The sequence below is a fragment of the Cannabis sativa genome, chromosome 3, assembly GCF_029168945.1.
Source record: "Cannabis sativa cultivar Pink pepper isolate KNU-18-1 chromosome 3, ASM2916894v1, whole genome shotgun sequence".
Lineage (NCBI taxonomy): Eukaryota > Viridiplantae > Streptophyta > Magnoliopsida > Rosales > Cannabaceae > Cannabis > Cannabis sativa.
The window spans coordinates 73,799,951-73,821,724 of NC_083603.1; the positions used below are offsets into that span (position 1 = coordinate 73,799,951).

Sequence of the window (21,774 nt, forward strand, 5' to 3'; positions counted from 1 at the left end):
ACTTGTTGTCGGAGTATGTGTTTTAGATTGTTTGTAAGTTTTTCTAAAACCTATTATTGCTTGATCTAAATTGCCATGGTTAACTTGTTGATAGATCCAATGATCTGATTTTAACCCATGGTTCAATTGTCAATAGGTCATGTAAATAATTTGTAACAAGTAAATTTTACATTCTTCTTTGATCTGTGTATGACCTAGTAACATGATAGGATCCATCCAAATCTGTAAGCCTGTGTGAGCCTATATGTTTATTTTATTATAGATGCATATAGGTTGTTGCTAAATAAAATGTCTCACCCTGATAGATTTTATTTAGGTCCATTTAGTATTTGGGCCTATTCAATTCATAACAGTTGTTCATTTTAAGGTTAAATTCCTCTCTTTTGGGCCAATAGAAGTGGGTACGACATACTGAACCCAGCTCCCCCTCACATGAACTACCCCAACTGTGAAGGTCTATTTGCTTGATTTGGATAATTGTGCTAGGTTAATTAAATTAGTTTAACCTAATAAAATTGATTAGCAACATAATTAATTTCAATTTTTTTTTGAAATTAATTTAAGAAAAACACACTTAGTTTAATGAATTAATTTCTAAATAAACTATTGTATTTTTCTTGTATTTAATTAAATAAAGAATTATAACTAACTAGATTCTTTCTGAAACTTACTTTAATTATTTCATTAAATATTCTTATTTAAGTTATAAATTAGTTATTTCTAACTAATTTTCCTTATTAACTTAAATTTGAATATCTTTTGAATTTAATATTAAGTTGAGGAATTCGAGGAATTGGTTATTGAAGATTCTTTAGATCTTTTTTTAAGTTGATTTGAAACTTAAAATGGAATATTCTTAAATTAAGTAGTTACCACTTAATTTTGATATTTAATTAAATTTTATTTAGAAAACTTTTAAGTTGGTTATTATAGATTCTTTCTATAACAACTTAAATTAGATATTTTTCAAATCTTGAAAAGATACTTAGTTAAATGATATATATTCTAGATAGTCATTTCTATACTAGTTATTATTTCTAATATTAAATAGGAAAATATCATTGATCGTTAAATTAATTGTTTAATAATTAATTTTGGTACAATCTAAGATTAGTATATTTTCCTAGTATTAAACTAGAATTAATAATTAAGTTTCCTCTATACTTAATTATTTATTTCTTGAATTTAATGCATTTAATTAAATTGAAAATTCAATATCTAAGTCTATTTTCATCATGATACTTAAATATTGTTATTTTCATGTTATTTAATTAAAGTTGAAAATTATCTTAAGTTTGGAATCTTATTTCAGAATAACTTAAATCTGAATAATTTTCAAAATATATTTTATTTTATTTTATTAATCTTTTTCCCAAAATTTTGAAATTGCATTTCTTTAATGCAGAAATTTCAAATTTTATTTGAAAAATAGATTAAAGTTGAAAATTATTTATTTTAATTTTGGACCAATTTAAATAAATGATTTTTTCATTTAATGATTAATTAAATAAATAAACTAAAATATATTATAATTAGAAATTGATTTAATTAGTCAATGAAAGTCTAGATAGTTATTATCTGTTTTGCTTGTAGTATTTTTCTAGTGATATTTAATTAAATAGAAAATTAATATTTAAGTTGATTCTTAATCGTGATACTTAAATATTTGAAATTTTTCTTTAATATTTAATTAAATAGGAAAATTATATTTTTTGTTGTAAATTAATTTTATTAATTAATTTTGGGCCAACATAAAATTAGAATAATTTTTCCAGGATTTAATTTTATTTTATTTTAAAGCATTTTTCGTAAGTAGTATTCTTTTATGTTGGGTTTTGTGCCCTAAATAAAACCCATTTCAATATAATCAGATTTACTTATTAATAAAGATCAGAAATAACATTTTATGTTGCATGGTTCACAAGATTTATTTCATTATTATATACATATAATGTATGAATTCTTTTTAAGTCCAGAACATATGAATTTGTTAAAGATTATAGTGTTGTCAGCACAGTGGAATGTAATCTTAATTATATGTTCGAAAGTTTATTCCCTGATTTGTCAGAACACAGGATTTAGACTGACATGGTATAATCAGCGATAGGTATTCTTACACCTTGGAAAAGTGTTATGTCCTTTCCAGGACATTGGCAAAGTTTACCAGTATCGGATGTATGGAGTATACATCGGAAGGGACCGAGATTGAACTTTGATTAGATATATTAAAACTTACCGTAATACCTATTCAATTCAATATCACCTGTTGATCCTAGATCAAATGACCTTAATCCTTATATGGTTAGGTTCGATCTCAAGAGTACTATACATGTTCTTTGATTTGTTAGTTAAGCCTACTTTTGGGTCAGGGTGATACGTACATTTTGGGAACATCATAGTATAATTGAGTGGGAGCGCTTCCATAAATATGGAATCTATAACTTCTATAGGAATTTCGAAGTGAAACGATGATATCCTTCGAGCTTGGCTAAACAGAGATAAATGGTGGAGATCTCATTTCACTTTGATGAAATATCATTTATACGGAGCTAAGTGTTTTAAGGATAAAATACATTGAAGGTGTAACGGTAACTTAGTGCCTTTTCAATGTAGATCATCTATTAGAGGGTCATTGATCACATTAGGGTTATAACAATGGATTACTAATGACGTGTCTATATCATGGAACATATAGAGCGTTCTATATGACTGAGAGTGCAATTCCAAGTTCTAAGTGTGGCTTCAACAAGGAATTAATAAGTTAGGGAATTTACTTGGTAAATTCAGTTCAACTTATTGGAAGCTCAGTTATATAGACCCATGGTCCCCATACTAGTTGAGATCATACTGCTTGTAAGACTCAGTTAATTGATTTTAATTAATCAATTATAATTCTAAAGTTAGACTATGTCTACTTTATGAATTTTCACTAAGCAAGGCGAAATTGTAAAGAAAAGACATTCCAGGTTTATTTATTGATTAAGAGACTTTATATGTCTAAATTAATAAATATATTAAATGACAATATTATTTAATAATTATTTTCAAGTTATTAAATAATTAGAATTGGCATTTAAAAAGGTTAAATTGAAAAATTGGCATTTTTGAGAAAATGGGAATGAGAAATAACAAAATGGGAAAGTTGCAAAGTGAGGCCCCATTCCCTTTGTATGGCCGGCCACATGCACAAGAAATTACCATTTATAGTTTTCATTATTTTAATGCTATTCAATTCTAACCTAAACCTAGAGGGTATTCTATAAATAGAAAGTGTTGGCTTCAGGAAATACACAACTTTGAACATTGGTTTCTTTCAGAAAAGCCACTCGCTCCTCTCTCTCTTTTCTTCTCTCTAAATTTCAAAACACTTGAGTGAATGAGTAGTGCCCACACACATCAAGTGGTACCTCAATCATAGTATGTAAGACTATGGAAAATCAGCACCAATAAGAAGGAGAGAAAGAGATCCGGATTCAGATCTTGATTATGCTCTGCTATAGAAAGGAATCAAGGGCTAGAGATCTGAATGGAAGGAGTCATAATATTCCGCTGCACCCAATGTAAGGTTTTCTTAAACTCTTATGTGTTTATTTTCATTGTTTTAGAATTCATATTAGGATGTTAATTAAGCATACTTGTTAGTAAATCTAGATCCTAGTAAAATAATTCCAACAACTGGTATCAGAGCCAAGTTATGATTTACTTTCATGTTATATGAATTAAAACGATGTTTTATATGTTTTGTGTTGATTTTGATGGTTTCATGTGGTTTATGTGTTAGTTGATGAATGTATATGTCGTATAGTACCTTTTTCCATGAAAAATATTTTTTCTATTTTTGAAAATATTTTATTTGGATTCCTTAAGAAAAATTAAGCAATTTTTCGTTTTTACGGAACTCGATTCCGATAAAAATTGGAAAAGTTATGAATTTTTTAAATTTGGGAGCCATGGCTGTCGAGTGGGTGCATCGAGTGCACCAGGCACTCGGACAAGGCAAGCATCCGCGCGCGCGTGACACGCCCGTGTCATCCTGCACCTTGCCCAAACGCACCCTGCAGCTGACCGAGTTTTCTCGGTCAGGCATGCTGCAGGCGCCGAAGATCCTTGGCGTGATTACCTGTTCCGCGCGCGTATGGGGCTGCTAGCAGCCTCCTGGGCTGCTGCATGCAGCCCCTCCTGGGCAGCCACTTTCCCAATCCTAATTTTGTGGGATTTTCCCCCAAAATTCAATTTTTCAAGGGATTGTTTCCTAAAATTCTTTTTTTCATTTTTAATATTTCTAAATTGAAATATTTCCAATTTTAAATATTTTTAATTTGGATTTTTTTCCAATTTTAAATATTTCCTTTTTGGAATATTTCTAATTTTAAATATTTCCTATTATGGTCATATTTAAAAATTTGTTAACTTCTTTAATATTTATTTATTATTTAATTATAAGATTAGATATTTTGATATTTAACATATTTTAAACTAAAAGATAACTTTGTCTTTTTATTTAAAATATTATATTAAAATTATCTTATATGACAAATTAAATAATTAATAAATCTAAATTAACATAAATATTTTTATAGATACACTTACCATAATATTTTTAAATTCAAAATTTGTTATTTTCTTATATATTTAATTATTCATAAATTATAAGTTTAAAAATGATATTTTTCTATATATATATATATCATTTTTTTCCTTATTGAAAATTTATAAATCATATCTTAAATATTTAAATAACTTAGATATTTTCGTAGAAATTTGAATATTGCTTAATTTGAGATATTTTGACCTATAATTATGGTAATTATTATTCATTTATTATTCCTAAAATAATAATTATCTAACCAAATCTATTTTAAATTGGTTTATTTTATTAAATTATAAGATCTCAAAGTGATATTGAAGATTCCTTCTTTCAAATCATTGATATCATTTGATATTTAATTTAACTTGATTCAAATAAACCTAGATATTTTAAAATTAGTTTCCTTTATTTTGAAATTTTTAAATTAGTTGGTTAGTTTAAGAATAATAATTTAATTATATTAATATCTTATTTTCACATCTGTTACATGGACAATTTTTGTTTATTTTTATATTGTTTATTCAAAATCTTTTTAACAAACCTATTGTTTATTTGATCTAAATTGCTCTGATTAACTTGTTGACAGATCCAATGATCTTATTTTAATCATAGTCCAATTGTCAATAGATCTTATAAATATATTTGTAAGATGTAAATTTTGTACTTCTTTCATCTGTGTAAACCTAGTAACATGATAGGGTCCATCCAAATCATTTGACCTGTGTGAGCCTATATGTTTGCTATTGGGCTTAGATGCATATAGGAAGCCCATTTAAGTTTTACTAAGTAAATGAACTAGGTTGCTAAAATAAAATTTGACATAGGTAATTTTATTTAGGCCAAATTAGATTTGGGCTTATTCAATAAATAACAATTGTTTATTTAAAGGTTAAATTCCTCTCTTTTGGGCCTTGTGTGAGAGTTGGGGGCCAATAGAAGTACGACATACTAAACCCAGCTCCCCCTCACATGAACTACCCCAATTGTGAAGGCCCATCTGCCTTATTTAAATAATTGTATTAGGTTAATTACATTAGTCTAACCTAATTAAAATTGAATTAGCAACATAATTAACTTTTAAAATATATAAAATTTATTTTTTAATTTTAATATTTTAAAGTTAATTTTAGAAAAACACTTAGTTAATGATATATATTTTAGATAGTTATTTCTATACTAGTTATTATTTCTAATATTAAATAGAAAAATATCATTGATTGTGATATTAATTGTTTAATAATTAATTTTGGTACAATCCAAGTTTAGAATATTTTCCTAGTATTAAACTAGAATTAATAATTAAGTTTCCTCTATACTTAATTATTTATTTCTTGAATTTAATAAATTTAATTAAATTGAAAATTTCAATATCTGAGTTGATTTTCATCATGATACTTAAATATTGTTATTTTCATGTTATTTAATTAAAGTCGAAAATTATCTTAAGTTTGGAATCTTATTTCAGAATAACTTAAATTTGAATAATTTTAAAAATATATTTTATTTTACTTTATTAATCTTTTTCCCAAAATTTTGAAATTGCATTTCTTTAATACAGAAATTTCGAATTTTATTTGAAAAATAGATTAAAGTTGAAAATTATTTATTTAATTTTGGACCAACTTAAATCAATGATTTTTTTATTTAATGATTAATTAAAATAAATGAACTAAAATATATTATAATTAGAAATTGAATTAATTAGTTAATGAAAGTCTAGATAGTTATTATCTGTTTTGCTTGAAGTATTTTTCTAGTGTATTTAATTAAATAGAAAATTGATATTTAAGTTGATTTTTAATCATGATACTTAAATATTTGAAATTTTTCTTAGATATTTAATTAAATAGGAAAATTATATTTTTTGTTGAAAATTAATTTTATTAATTAATTTTTTGCCAACATAAAATTAGAGTAATTTTCCAGGATTTATTTTTATTTTATTTTAAAGCATTTTCGAAAGTAGTATTCATATACACTTTTTTTTTTTCGAAATGCAATATATATTTATAAAAAAAAATTGAATTTGTGTTGTAAATTAATTTAAATTAATCTTGAAACAACTTAAATTGAATGATTTTCTAAATATTTATTGGGAAATTATTACTAAGATGGAAATAATTCACATTATTTTCATATCCATCTAAGTATAATTTATAAATATTACATTAAAATTTATATTTAGAATTTTTCATTCTAAATTAGAAATTTTAATTAAATAAATATATATTTAAAATAAATTGATTAAAATAAATATTAGGAGAAAATACAACCTTCATTAAATAATGAGCTTTATTATTAGGATATTCGATCTCCATTGTTGTTTTATATAGCTATTGTTTTAGTGAGTAATCCTCCCTAATGGAGGAACGTTCATTAGCAAGTTAGCACCGTTTAATCTCGAAAGATAAGTAATCTTGTAAGTTTTTTATAAAGTATTGATCACCCTAATGGTGGCGACTGTATAAGACTTGCAAGAATATGAAACAATGGTGGAAGCTCATAAGATAGAATAGCCTTGACTCTCGCTTAAACGGGACAACGCGGATTCCAATCTTGATCAAATAAAAGGTTGCTAGAATGTTTATCATTTTAGATGAGCTGACAACTCTATTCAATGGATGATATCACTGACTCTCGCCTAAAAGGGACACTGATATCAGTTCGTTGAACACCTTAGAAATTATATAGGATTGTATGTTTTAGTATTTTCACTTGTCATTCCTACTTGCTATGTGATTAATAATTTCTGAATTGTGTATGAATTTATATTGAACCATGTTATTTTCTGTTATTAAATTGTAGTCTAATTTCGAATCTTCATTATTGGTCTAACTTGGTTTGTTTTTCTAATGAGATAAATCCCTAATGGATTTTCACCATTAGACTAACATAATAGTGTTAGATCTCGAAAGATAAATATTGTATATGCAACATCTAGCTGTTCATCAATTGATGACACCTTAGACTAGTATTTTACAATATGAAACAAGAAGATTGTGTAAATAAGATTACTTTGACTCTCGCTAATCGGAGCATCGCTGGATTCTTATTTAAAACGAAATTATCCTAATTCCTCTTAGCTTATTCATTTCGAATTAGCTCAATAACATATCATTGGATGAATGGTCTATAAATCATTTCATGTCATTTTATATTTTCTCTTAAGAAATTAAATGACGAACTTGATTATATTCCAGAATTTCTATCCCAAAATGATATAAATCCTCAATCTTAGAAATCTCCTACTTGTATGGGCAAATCAACTGAGAATTAAATTAGTAGTGGTGTTCCAAGAAAGAATTACTAATTATACAATTACACTTTCACAAGTGTTTCATAACCATTTTCTATCAATAGATTCAAACTGTATGAGTTTAGTATTCTGTGACCATAATCCACTTGCACTATTCTAAGAACTCTTTGATGTAACTAAACTGAAGTCATCTAAAGATACAACCACATATTTTATAAATCTATGGCATTTGTATCTTGTTCATAGTGGTTTTGACAAGATCATTCTCTGCAGAGAGTTAATATGCCTATATCCACTGAAAGTATAATAATCTCATTCGTAGATGGATGTTCATTCAGGGGTGGATATGAGTTTTCGTTGTATTCTTAAAACGATCACTCCAGATTTTACCTTATGCAAAAGAAATTTGAAATGTTTGAAAAGTTTCATGAATTTCTAGCAATGGTGGAAAACCATTAATGTAAGTGGTTAAAGATCTTGCGAACTGATAGGGGTGGAGAAATCGTTAGTAGATATGCAGTTCAAAGATCATTAATTTTATTTTTGAATTATATCCAAACTTACCTCCCCAGAAATTCGAGTTGCATATTGATGATTAGTTACTAGTCGTTGCCTAAATCCTTCTATGGTAATAAAATTTCAGAATAATGCAATGGTTGTATACTTAATGTAAATCATTACTAGATTCATGGATGACCTAATTGAAATCTTAAGAAACGCTAGAACTGCTAACCCTGGTTTGCATGTTTGTTAGCTATTCTAAGTGATTAGGGGTGGATCATCCCATCGTCATTAGATAAGAAAGTGTTTGTTTAAACAAATACTACTTTTCTAAGAAAATGACCAAGTCTGAAAATAAAGTAGCAAATAAAGGAGATAATTTTTCTTGATTCCATAAGTGTGTTGGGTTTTGTGCTCTAAATAAAACCCTTTACAATCTAATTAGTTATCAATATAAGAAATTTGAAGTGATTTATGTTTGCATGAATTTTACATGCTTATGGTTTAATATGTTTGTTATATTTATACACAAAATCTGTTAAGTCCAGATCATATGTTTATTTACAATTACAGTATTGTCAACACAGTGGAATGTGATTGTGATTATATGATTCAAAAGACTAAGTCCCTGTTTCATCAGTGTTTTGGATTTACACTGATGTGATAATCAGCGATGATGTGTACTTACACTTGGAGTAAGTGTTATGTTCTTTCCAGGACATTGGTAAAGTATACTAGTTTCGAATGTATGGAGTATACATTGGACTGGATCGATATTGAACTTAGTTAAGATATTATAATGTAACACCCTAACTAGCATAGGCGTATTACGTGATTTTAAACATACTGTGCAGCTCGTTGCTAATCAACGAGGTTTATGGAAAAACGTGATTAATTAAAATTTTTACTTTTTAGTTAAACTTGTAAAATAATTATACAAAATACTCGGGATCCCGATTACAAAACCATTTACAAAAGTTTACTGTCTATATAAAATACTTGTCGCCTAGCGACTAATAACAAAAATAGCCTTGCTGTCCCGATGATCGTACGCTCCAGGCCTAACCGCCCCGACATGTACAATCTTCATAGGCTCGTCCTCACGGTTCCACAGCTTTGATCTTGCCCTAACCTACACATGAACATAGCACTGTAAGTTGACAGAATGAGTAAGAAAATCATAATAATACTCATACATAAATCCCAGTGATGATCAGACGCCCATACCCCTGACCATAACCCTAACTGCCGTGTCCAACACGATACTGAGTCCTGAACGTTCATAGGGACGGTACTATTGACAAGTAACAGCCTATACTCGGTCGAACTGGTCATACTCCAGCTGCTGGTCATACTCCAGCCTGTACCGATGTGTTACAGTATTAGCCTATACTCGGTCGAACTAGTCATACTCCAGCTGCTAGTCATACTCTAGCCTGTACCGATGTGATACGTCAAATAGTACGGAACCACCAACCTAAGTATCAGCCTATACTCGGTCATACTGGTCATACTCCAGCTGCTGGTCATACTCCAGCCTATAGCGATGTGATACAGTGTCAGCCTATACTCGGTCATACTGGTCATACTCCAACTGCTGGTCATACTCTAGCCTATACCGATGTGATACAGTGTCAGCCTATACTCGGTCATACTGGTCATACTCCAGCTGCTGGTCATACTCCAGCCTATACCGATGTGACACAGTCGGATGGTTTGAAGCCAACATACATATCTAATGTAATCTAACAGGCTTCCTAACATGCACGCTAAACATGTAATTTACATATGCATACTGTTATACTAATCTTACCTCAATTTCGAATTCAGGTGTGCCGGTCAACCTGACTGGAACTATCTACGCGGCGGATTACAGGCTCCTAAACCATAAAAATCACAACACTATAAGTGATACGCTAAATCACTTCCCGGGGACTTAACTAGGAACTAAAAGTTTCCCTATCGATAAAAAGCATGGCAATACCCCAAAAAACATAAAAACGAGGAAATCTAGGGTTCCTGAAAAATTCCCCAACCGGTAGACCGGTTCTGCAACTGGAATTCCGGTTCTGGGAATTCCTGAACCCTCATCCGGAATTCCGGTTGCACAACAGGAATTCTGGTTCTTTGAAGGAACTTTTCAAAAATTCACAACTCAATCAAATCCAATCCAAATCACATAAGACCTTCCAGACCAGTTATAAATAACCCCTAGAACATTTCTAAAGCAACAAAACCGAGCTTCACACAGAAACTCATTTAACAATTAAAGGTCAAAGATTGAGTTCTAAAACTCAAAACTTGACTAAACAACCTCTCATGCATTAAACCTTAATTAAAATCACATATTCAAGCATTTAAAAACTGCAGAAATCAAACCCTAACTCATGCAACAACTACAACCACTAAAATTCTAATTTTCTCTTTGAAAACCTAAGCTTTTACACTAAAAACTCCACAACTCTAACAACCTAACCATCAAGCATTACAAGCAGCTTAATAACATCAATTAGTCATGCTTAAACCTCTGCAAACAACTACAAAATCACAGCAACAACATCAACTTAAACTAAGCATGCAAACATCAACATTTCATCAAAATTCATCAAGAAACCAAAAGGGAGAGCTACAAGGATCTTACCAACAACTTGAGGTCAAAATCTATGCTAAAATCAGCTTGAAATCCAAGAGAAATCCCCCCCAAACCCAGCTGCTCAAAACCGAAAAGGAGAGAAAGAAAGAGAGCCTTTGAATTTCCAATTTTCTAACTTTTGCCCCTTCACACCAAAATCACATAAATAACACTAAAGGGGTATTTTTGGGAAATTCTAAATTCCCGGCCATTCCCGACATTCCCAATGTCTAATAAACCGTCCCAATCTACTAACATACTAAGTTGTGATTTTATTGAGCCAAACAACGAGTTCCATGTTACCGGGCACCGGAAATGCAAAATTATGAAAACTACTAAATGACATAAAATGCATCTCAGAATTCAATAATAACAGTATAAATAATTATTTAAATAGCTATAAATAATTTTCATAATTAAACATGATTAACTGCTAATTTCCAAATTAAACTAAGCGGTCTTTACAACTATTCCCCCCTTAAATGGATTTCGTCCTCGAAATCTAACCTGAATAACTCTGGATATTGAGCTCTCATATCTGATTCTAGCTCCCAGGTGGCTTCCTCCACCTTGCTGTTTCTCCGGAGAACTTTGACCAATGCTATGGTCTTATTCCGAAGGACTTTATCTTTTCTATCTAGGATCTGCACTGGCTGTTCTTCGTAAGACATATCTGGCTGCAGTTCTAGGCTCTCATAACTGAGTATATGAGAGGGATCTGAAACGTATTTTCTCATCATCGAGACAAGGAATACGTTGTGAACCGCTGATAAAGCTGGAGGCAATGCTAACCGGTATGCCATTTGACCTATCTTCTCGAGAATCTCAAAAGGTCCTAAAAATCTAGGGCATAACTTGCCTCTTTTCCCGAAACGTTTGATCCCCTTCATTGGAGACACTCGTAAAAATAGATGGTCCCCTACTTGGAACTCAACATCTCTGCATTTCGGATCTGCATAACTTTTCCGTCTACTCTGTGAGGCAAGCATTCTAGCTTTTATCTTCTCTATTGCCTCATTGGTCCGTTGTACTGACTCCGGACCTAAGTACTTCATCTCCCCTGTCTCATCCCAGTGGATAGGAGATCTACATTTCCTACCGTATAGCAGTTCATAGGGAGCCATCCCTATCGTACTCTGATAACTGTTGTTGTAAGAAAATTCTATCAACGGTAGATACTTATTCCAAGAGCCTTCGAAATCCATAACACAGGCTCGTAACATGTTCTCCCATATCTGAATTGTCCTTCCGGACTGACCATCTGTCTGAGGATGGAATGCTGTACTGAATTTCAGTTTTGTACCCATTGCTCGTTGCAAACTCTGCCAAAACTTGGAGGTGAACTTCGGATCCCTATCCGAAACTATAGACTTTGATACCCCGTGAAGTCTTACAATCTCTCTAACATACAATTCTGCCAACTGATCCACTGAAAATGTTGTTCTAACAGGTAGAAAATGAGCAGATTTCGTGAATCGATCCACCACTACCCAGATGGAATCAAACAAACCCGTGGTCCTAGGTAACCCGACCACGAAATCCATCGTGATATCTTCCCACTTCCATTCAGGTAGGGTTAGAGGCTGCAACAACCCTGCTGGTCTCTGATGTTCAGCCTTAATCTGCTGACAAGTGAGGCATCTCGATACGAATTCTACCAAATTCTTCTTCATACCGCTCCACCAGAAGTATGGTTTAAGATCTTGGTACATCTTAGTGGTGCCGGGATGCAGAGAATAAGGGGTAGAATGAGCCTCCTCAAAGATCTCATTCCTGAGTTCCACACTACTCGGAACACAAACCCTAGCTTTATACAGAGCATCTCGTTGTCTGACACTGAGAATTCCCTGGCTTGACCAATCAAAACCTCATCTCTGATCTTCACTAACTATGGATCAGTCATCTGAGCGGCTTTAATACTTTCCAACAGATCGGATTGCAACGTTAAGTTGTGAAGCTGACCTACCACAAACTCAATGCTGGATCTAACCATATCCTCTACTAGCTGAGGTGAGATCTGAACCATGCTAGCTACCTGCCCGAGACCCTTCCTGCTCAGAGCATCGGCCACTACATTGGCCTTCCCAGGGTGATAGAGTATCTCACAGTCGTAATCTTTCACTAATTCCAACCAACGTCTCTGTCTCATGTTTAAATCTTTCTGAGTAAAGAAATACTTGAAACTTTTATGGCGGTGAAGATTTCATACCTTTCTCCATAAAGGTAATGCCGCCAGATCTTCAATGCAGAAACCACCGCGGCCAATTCTAGCTCATGAGTCGAGTATCGCTGTTCATAATCCTTTAACTAACGGGAGGCATAAGCGATAATCCGATCGGCTTGCATCAGCACACACCCCAGACCCTGTCTGGATGCATCGCAATGAACTACAAATTTCTCGTTGTCTGAAGGCAAAGCTAGCACTGGAGCGGTAATCAACCTCTGCTTCAGCTCCTGAAAACTAGCTTCGCACTTGTTTGACCAGACAAACCGTTGATTCTACTTTGTAAGTTCGGTTAAGGGTGCTGAAATTTTAGAAAAACCCTTCTACGAACCTACGATAGTACCCAGCTAAACCCAAGAAGCTTCTAATCTCTGTCACTGTCTTCGGTCTCGGCCAATCCCTGACGGATTCTATCTTACGAGACCCACCTTGATCCCATCTTTGCTCACAATGTGCCCTAAGAAGGACACCTGAGATAGCCAAAATTCACACTTCTTGAACTTGGCATAAAGCTTGTGTTCCTAAAGCCGTTGCAGTACCATCTGAAGATGTAACACATGCTCCTCTTCTGACTGAGAGTACACAAGGATGTCGTCGATAAACACAATCACACAGATATCGAGGAAATCCTTGAATACTCTATTCATCAAATCCATGAATGCTGCAGGAGCATTAGTTAGTCCAAACGACATAACCAGAAATTCATAATGTCCATACCTAGTGCAGAAAGCCGTCTTTGGAATGTCCTCCTCTCGGATTTTCAACAGATGATAACCCGAGCGGAGATCAATCTTAGAAAAGACCGTCTTCCCCTGAAGCTGATCGAACAAATCATCGATCCTAGGTAATGGATATTTATTCTTCACTGTCAGCTTGTTCAATTCCCTGTAATCGATGCACATCCTCATAGTTCCATCTTTCTTCTTGACGAATAAAACCAGAGCTCCCCAGGGTGACACACTAGGCCGAATAAACCCGATGTAGAGCAACCCCTGGAGCTGAATCTTTTAATTCCTTAAGTTCAGCTGGAGCCATTCTATATGGAGTCTTGGAAACCGGTTCCACCCCTGGTGCCAAATCTATTACGAAGTCAATCTCCCGCTGAGGTGGTAACCCTGGAAGTTCTTCGGGAAAATCATCTAAAAATTCCCGAACCACCTTGATGTCCTCTGGCAGAATGGTATCTGGCCTAGTGGTGTCCATCACCACGGCCAGAAACCCTAAACACCTGCCATGCAATAACTCCTTAGCTGACATGGCCGAAATCACTGGGATCCGAGATCCCCGAACCGAACCAACAAACACAAAAGGTTCTTCACTTTCCGGTTGGAAGACCACCATCTTCCTTTTGCAATCAATACTCGCCGAATATTTGGATAGGAAATCCATTCCTAAAATAATATTGAACTCTACTAGGCTCATCTCTATCAAGTCAGCACTTAACTCTCTACCATCTATTCTGATCGGCATAGACCTAATCCACCTTTTGGAGATAACGAACTCTCTGCCAGGTAATAGGGTTCCAAACCCTGATTCATATCCATCATACGGTCTATCCAATTTACCAAAGATTCTGGCTGCCACATAAGAATGTGTAGCCCCAGAATCAAACAACACTGAGTAAAACGAGTTATTAACTGAAAGCTGACCTGTTACGACTGAAGGGCTGGCATCTGCATTAGCCTGAGTGATGGCGAACACCCTAGCTGGAGTGGGTCTCGCCAGAGCCCTCGGTGCCTCTAATCAGAGCTGGGGACAATCCCTCTTGAAATGTCCGGGCATGCCACAGTGAAAGCATCCCTGACCTTAGCACTCACCCGAAGGATGCCTCTTACTAATGAAACACTTCGGGTAGAAATAACGGGTCTCAACACTACCCTGACAACTGCCTCGATTCTGGTTCTCGCGGAACCTCTTGTTCTGCCCCGAGCCACCGGATGCAGTGGATAATTTCCTCTTTTGGTCCATGGCCGAATCACTACCTCCCCTGCTGAAACCTGATGCAGGAGGGGTAGGAGCCCCGCACTCGCTGGAGTACTAGCTGACTCCGACATACGTGCAACTGCACCCTTAGCTCGTAGTGCCTTCCCCACCATTTCAGCATCGGTGGTCTTATCTTCGGTGGTGATCATCAAGTCGTGTTTCATCTTCACATTAAGTCCATCAAGATATTTTTCTTTCTTACTGAAATCGGTTGGCATAAATCCCGAGGCCAACCTCGCCAACCGATCAAACTGCGTAGTGTATTCCGTCACACTCATAAAATTAAATATCTTCGTAATCACTGCCAGCCACTACTCGGCTTTCATGACATCTGGACCTCCCAGAAAATTGGAGGTGCTTGCTTCCGGAACTTTTCATACAAGGGTCCCATTCAGTTGCCGCTACCATTATCTCGGCCTGAGCAGCAGGGGCGGGTGCCACTGGAACTTCTGGCACCGGCACTGCAGGAGCAACCTGCTGCCTCAATCTCAAAATCTTATTATCTTGCTTCTCTATTCTGGCTTGCATCTCAGCAAACCTAACTTCCCAATTCTGGGCTTCCTAATTGACTTGGGCAGCCTGTGGCGAGTTCTCATCACCCCGACCACGAGCCCTGCCCCTGGGACCTCTACCTCGGCCCATAACACTTGGGGGAAACTGAGCTCCTCGACCTTGATCCGACCCGACAGAGATGCCTTGACTCCTAATATTTCGTCTGGCGTCCATCTAGTCTGAACAGCCTCGAAACCTCGAGTTGGCACTTCAGGTCACGATCAACGAGAGCTTACTAATGCCGCTTAATTTGGAAATTAAAAACGAAACATGCGCCTATTCTACTATCAGGATACTAACATGCTTCATATCACGCTTTTCTTATTCTATAAAAATTAAATAAACTACTAATGCAATAAAAGCTTCCTGAACCGTAGAACGAGCTAACTGCTGATGATGATTGTACATGTCGTGACGATCTTCGGAAGACAACCTGGCGACTTGATTAAGGTTCAAATTTACACATTTTAGGTCATTAATTGTGTACATAAAATTAATATAAATTAAATATTTTATAAGTTTTAATGGTAAATTTATTTTTACTGGAAATATTTAATTTACTTTAATTTTTGTGTCATTTTTTAGATTTGTGCAAACTGCAAGTATTAGGAGGCCAAAGTCCAACTATCCCATGCTTTCTCCTATGCAATTTTATATATATAAGGAGATGAAGACTAATCACGTTATTTTGGGCTTTTGAACTTGATCCATGATAAAAGTCCAAATGTAATATCAATAAATATGTTTCCTTATCCTTATCATCACAACCAATTTATGTGAGCGGGTCTTTGGTCAAAAGCAAAAGAGTGGTGGAACCCACATATCAATTTCCACTTGAAGCAGTCTAAGCTCATTACGTGGTCCGACTCTCCCTCTCTCCAGCAGAAATGACGCATGCGTGTCCCACTTCACTAGTTAATTTAGCCATTTCTCCACTAAGTGATACATGAAAATGCATGTAATGGGATCATTTTAGCTCTATAAATAGACCAATTTGGAGAGTGAAAAACAATCAGATTTTACTAGTACTATTATACCAAAATTGTATCTTTTCTTTCTTTCTTCTTTATTTTGTTTTATTAATTTTGGTGTAAAGACAATGCCTTTTCTAGGCTAATTTCTTTGGCAAGACTCAAGTGTAAGTTCATGCAATTTTTATTCTTCTAATATATTGATTCTCTTTGTTCTTCATTTTCACATTTGTTATATTAAATTTCTCTTCTTCTTAATTGCACTTTAAATTTAATAGTACCTTTTATATAAGTTCAGTCATACTTTTCTTATGTAAGTTAGGCTATTAATTATTAGAGTGTTTATTATATAATATGATTTTTACTGCATTCTGCTGGTGGTATTATATAATATGATAGTAATTTTAAAAGTAGTATTAATTGAATTAGAGAACATATTTTTCTAGTAAGCTTAATCATACACATTTTCCAACTATAATTAATGGTGTAGAATTATAGTTGAGGTTAAAGAATCAATTTTATTATGAAAATATAATTGCATGTACAAAGCTTGTGTCTTCCATAATCATTTTCTGATCACTTCTCATTTTAATTACTTGTTTAATTTTTAAAATTCATTTTCTCAATATTCTCATCACATTCAAGGTTCATATTTTATTCTCGTAAAATTACTAACTGTCATTTTGAGTGTATTTTTCCTCCCTGTGGATACGACATATAGCCCGTTTACTACCGCGACCGCAGTGTAACTAATTGGGCGACATCAATTTTTGGCGCCGTTGCCGGGGAGGGTTCTGCGCTACAAGAGGTTAGTATGGTAGTTTTTATTTATTTATTTATTTATTTTTTGTCTCTCTTTATTTGTTTACATAAAAAAAAAAACTTTTTAGTTAATATAGTATAATTTAGTTTTTTTTTTGGTTATATATAGATTCAAAAAAAAAATCACTATATATTATTATTTTTTTTTCTCCTCTCTACTCTTTTAGTAAAAAAAGAAGCAAGTAGTTTAAATTTTTCTTTTAGTTCATTTATTAGTTGTATTTATTATTTTGCTACTATATTAGGGTGTTAGTTTTTTTTTTACATTATTTTATTTTGTGTACTTTTTTTTTTAGGATTAGCTAGTTTTTTTATTTATTTATTTTAGGATAGTTGTAGACTTTTATCCTTTAGGCTAAAAAAAAAAAAGTTGTGCATAAAATATTTTCATAAACTTTTTAGTGTAAACCCAATTGTGTAATGGTAAAAGTGGTACAAACTGAGATTATTCTGTCTAAGAAAGATTGACTTTAAAGGTTTGTGGTCGAGTACCCTCTACACTTTCTAGCGACCCCGGGGAGTTCTAGTAAAAGTGTGGGATGAAGCTGTACCTTGGCAACCTTCCCAATCGGCCTGGGAATATCTTGTGGGAATACCCTTGCATTATTACATAGTTGTAATTTATATTATTTAACAAGTGAAAAACCACACACTCAAAAAAAAAAAGTGAATGTCACGAAATAGAGACAAATTAGGAAGATTTGTAAAACAACAAATTGAAATTTTAGAAAACTCTCCTAAATCGTCTTCTTCCACTCGTTCTCATTCACCACCATCACCCATACTTCCTGCACATCCAATGATGGCTCAACAACAGGAAATCCAACCAAGAACGCTACAGGATTATCTACATCCTACGCGTACGGCCACACCTTCATGCATAATGTATCCCATGAATATGCCCAACTTCGATTTCAAACCTGGCATGATTCAACTTTTACAAACCTTTCATGGTATGGAAAATGAGAGTCCATATGTGCATATTCAGGCCTTCGAAGAGGTGGTGGCCACATTCAACAACCAAGCTGACATCATTAACTTGGTGAGATTGAAGTTCTTTCCTTTCTCACTCAAGGATAAAGCCAAAAGCTGGTTGTATTCCTTAAGGCCAAGGTCTATTGGGACATGGGATGAAATAATAAAAGTATTTTTCTCTAAAGTTTTTTCCACCCCATAAGACCAGCAGCCTTAAGAGGCAAATCTCTACCTTCACCCAAAAGGACCACGAAACGTTTCATCAGGTCTGGGAGAGGTTTAAAGATTTGATGGGCCAGTGCCCACATCATGGATACGAAAGTTGGCGTCTTGTCAGCTATTTCTATGATGGTCTCACAGCCGACAAAAGATAATTCGTACAAATGATGTGCGATGGCGACTTCCTACAGAAAGATACCGAAGAAGCTTTGGAATATCTTGAAGAAATTTCTGAAAAATTCTCTTGAGAGTTCAATGAAAATTCTCGCAGAATCCCAACTAGAGTTCAGGACTTATTTCACTCAGGTGATAGAGGAATTGAAGGACATAAAGATTCAAATAACAAAGTTAAATGATTCTTCAGTCATTCAAGAGCGTGGTAAGCTTCCCGCTCAACCTCTAATCACTCCCAAAGGGCAACAAATGGCACAAACCTCCGCTCCTTCAGAGTCTAATTTCAAAGGGGTTAATGCCATTACTACCCGAAGTGGTCAAAGTACAGTATCACCATTACCTAAGACCACTAGTGTACCAATGCCTGTTCCAGATGCTGATGTGCCACAGAACCTTCCACTAAAGGTGCCCTTTCCTCAGGCTTTGAAATCCACTGGGAAGGTACTGGAAAGTCATAGTGAAATCCTTGACTTTTTGACACAAGTTAAGGTTAACTTGCCATTACTTCATGTAATCAAGCAAGTACCGGCTTATGCCAAAGTTATCAAGGATCTATGCACTATCAAAAGGAAGCACCATGTCAAGAAAACTGCATTCTTGGCAGAACAAGCTAGTGCGGTGATCGACTGCAAGACACCGCTTAAACACAAAGATCCTGGTTGTCCCACCATTTCATGTCAAATAGGGCAACAGGAATTTGGCCAAGCCCTCCTGTACTTAGGTGCAAGTGCAAATCTCATGCCTTATTCCATATACTTGCAACTAGGCCTAGGAAAACTTAAGCCCACATATGTGGTGCTACAATTGGCCGATCGATCAGTTAAGAAACCTCAGGGAATAGTTGAAGATGTCTTGATTCAAATCGATAAATTCTATTACCCTGTGAATTTTCTCATCTTGGACACTCAATCTGAAGTAAACTTAGAGTCCGAAATTCCCATCATTCTCGGACGACCATTCCTCACAACAGCAAATGCACTCATCAATTGTAGGAATGGTCTCATGAAAATCTCTTTTAGGAACATGACACTAGAGGTGAATGTTTTCAACATTGGTAAACAACCACCTGATAACGATGAGTGTTTCCAATCATTTCTGATCGATACACTTATTTTAGAAGAGGTAGAAGCACAATACACTTCCACTCATCTCAATGACCTCTTTGAAATTTCTGAGATTTCTGAGTCGGGTAATACTGAAATCAACCCTGAAGTCATCAATCAATTACCGACCAAAAGAACCATGTTTTGGAATCCAATCTTCGAGGAACTTCCTCAAGATAGGGAAACACCAAAACCATCCACTGTACAAGCTCCTCAACCAAACTTGGCTCAACTTCCTAAGGAACTTAAGCATGTCTTGTTGGGAGCAAACAACACTTTCCCTGTCATCATATCCTCCACCCTTAATGCAACTCAAGAGCAATAACTTATCAACGTGCTCACAGAGCAAAGAGGAGCAATTGGTTGGACGTTAGCTCACATTAAAGGGATTAGTCCCTTGATTTGCTCCCATCACATTAAATTGGAAGAAGGGGCCATACCAGGACGTGATCCTCAAAGGAGATTAAACCCACCAATGAAGGAAGTGGTAAAGACAAAAATCTTGAAGCTTCTGGATTATGGGATACTTTATCCTGTTGCCGACAGTAAGTGGGTTAGCCCAACTCAGGTTGTTCCCAAGAAATCGGGAGTAACAGTGGTACCAAATGATAAGGGTGAACTCATCCCTACCAAGGTCACAACAGGTTGGCGCATTTGCATTGATTATTAAAAATTAAATGCCGCCACCTGTAAAGACCATTTCCCACTTCCATTCATCGATCAAATCTTGGAACGTGTGGCAGGTCATCCTTTCTACAGCTTTCTCGATGGTTATTCGGGGTACTACCAAATCGAAATTGCTTTAGAAGATCAGGAAAAGACCACATTCACTTGTCCTTTTGGTACCTATGCCTTTCGGCGTATGCCATTTGGCCTGTGTAATGCCCCAGCCACCTTCCAGCGCTGCATGATGAGTATCTTTAGTGATATGATCGAGAATTGTATGGAAGTATATATGGATGATTTGACAGTCTTTGGTGATTCATTTGAATAAGGCCTTCTCAATTTGGAAGCTGTGCTTAAACGATGCAAAGATAAAGGCTTGGTACTCAACTGGGAGAAGTGTCATTTCATGGTGCCATCTGGCATAGTCTTGGGGCATATTGTTTCACAACGAGGAATTGAGGTTTATCAATCCAAGATTGAACTCATATCAAAGCTGCCCGCCCCCAAGATTGTTAAGGATGTTCGATCCTTTCTTGGGCATGCTGGATTCTATAGGAGGTTCATCCAGAATTTTTCGACGATAGCTCGACCTTTGTCGAACCTCTTGGAAAAAGACGTGTTGTTTAACTGGAAACCCGAGTGTGAGGTATCCTTCCAAACACTTGTCACCAAACTCACTTCTGTCCCTATCATTCAACCACCTGATTGGAACTTGCCATTCGAGATCATGTGTGATGCTAGCAATTACGCTATAGGGGTCGTCCTTGGTCAACGAAGGGAAGGGAAGCCCTTCCTCGTATACTATGCAAGTAGAACTCTTAATAGTGCTCAAATGAACTATTCTACTACTGAGAAAGAGTTGCTTGCCGTAGTATTCGCACTTGACAAGTTTCGTTCCTACCGGATCGGTTCCCCTATCACGGTCTTCACCGACCACTCTGCTCTTAAGTACCTCCTTTCCAAAAAGGATGCTAAGGCACGCTTAATTAGGTGGATCCTTCTGTTACAGGAATTTGACTTGACCATCAAGGATAAGAAAGGAGTTGAAAATGTGGTAGCGGACCACCTATCTCGTCTAGAGTTTTCTAATTCCACTGATGGCCCTGCT

General features: G+C 34.7%; 1 protein-coding gene and 1 non-coding gene across 2 annotated transcripts; one reads left to right on the forward strand and one right to left on the reverse strand.

Moving 5' to 3' along the window:
- Nucleotides 1–18,713: 18,713 nt before the first annotated feature.
- LOC115711739 (small nucleolar RNA R71) lies at nucleotides 18,714–18,820 on the reverse strand. Its single transcript, XR_004010617.1, has one exon. It is a non-coding gene; the product is annotated as a small nucleolar RNA R71 (small nucleolar RNA).
- A 77-nt stretch (nucleotides 18,821–18,897) lies between these two features.
- LOC115710780 (uncharacterized) lies at nucleotides 18,898–20,325 on the forward strand. Its single transcript, XM_030639130.2, has one exon. It carries the CDS (start codon nucleotides 18,898–18,900, stop codon nucleotides 20,323–20,325), a length of 1,428 nt encoding a protein of 475 aa, XP_030494990.2.
- The last annotated feature ends 1,449 nt before the right edge of the window (nucleotides 20,326–21,774 follow it).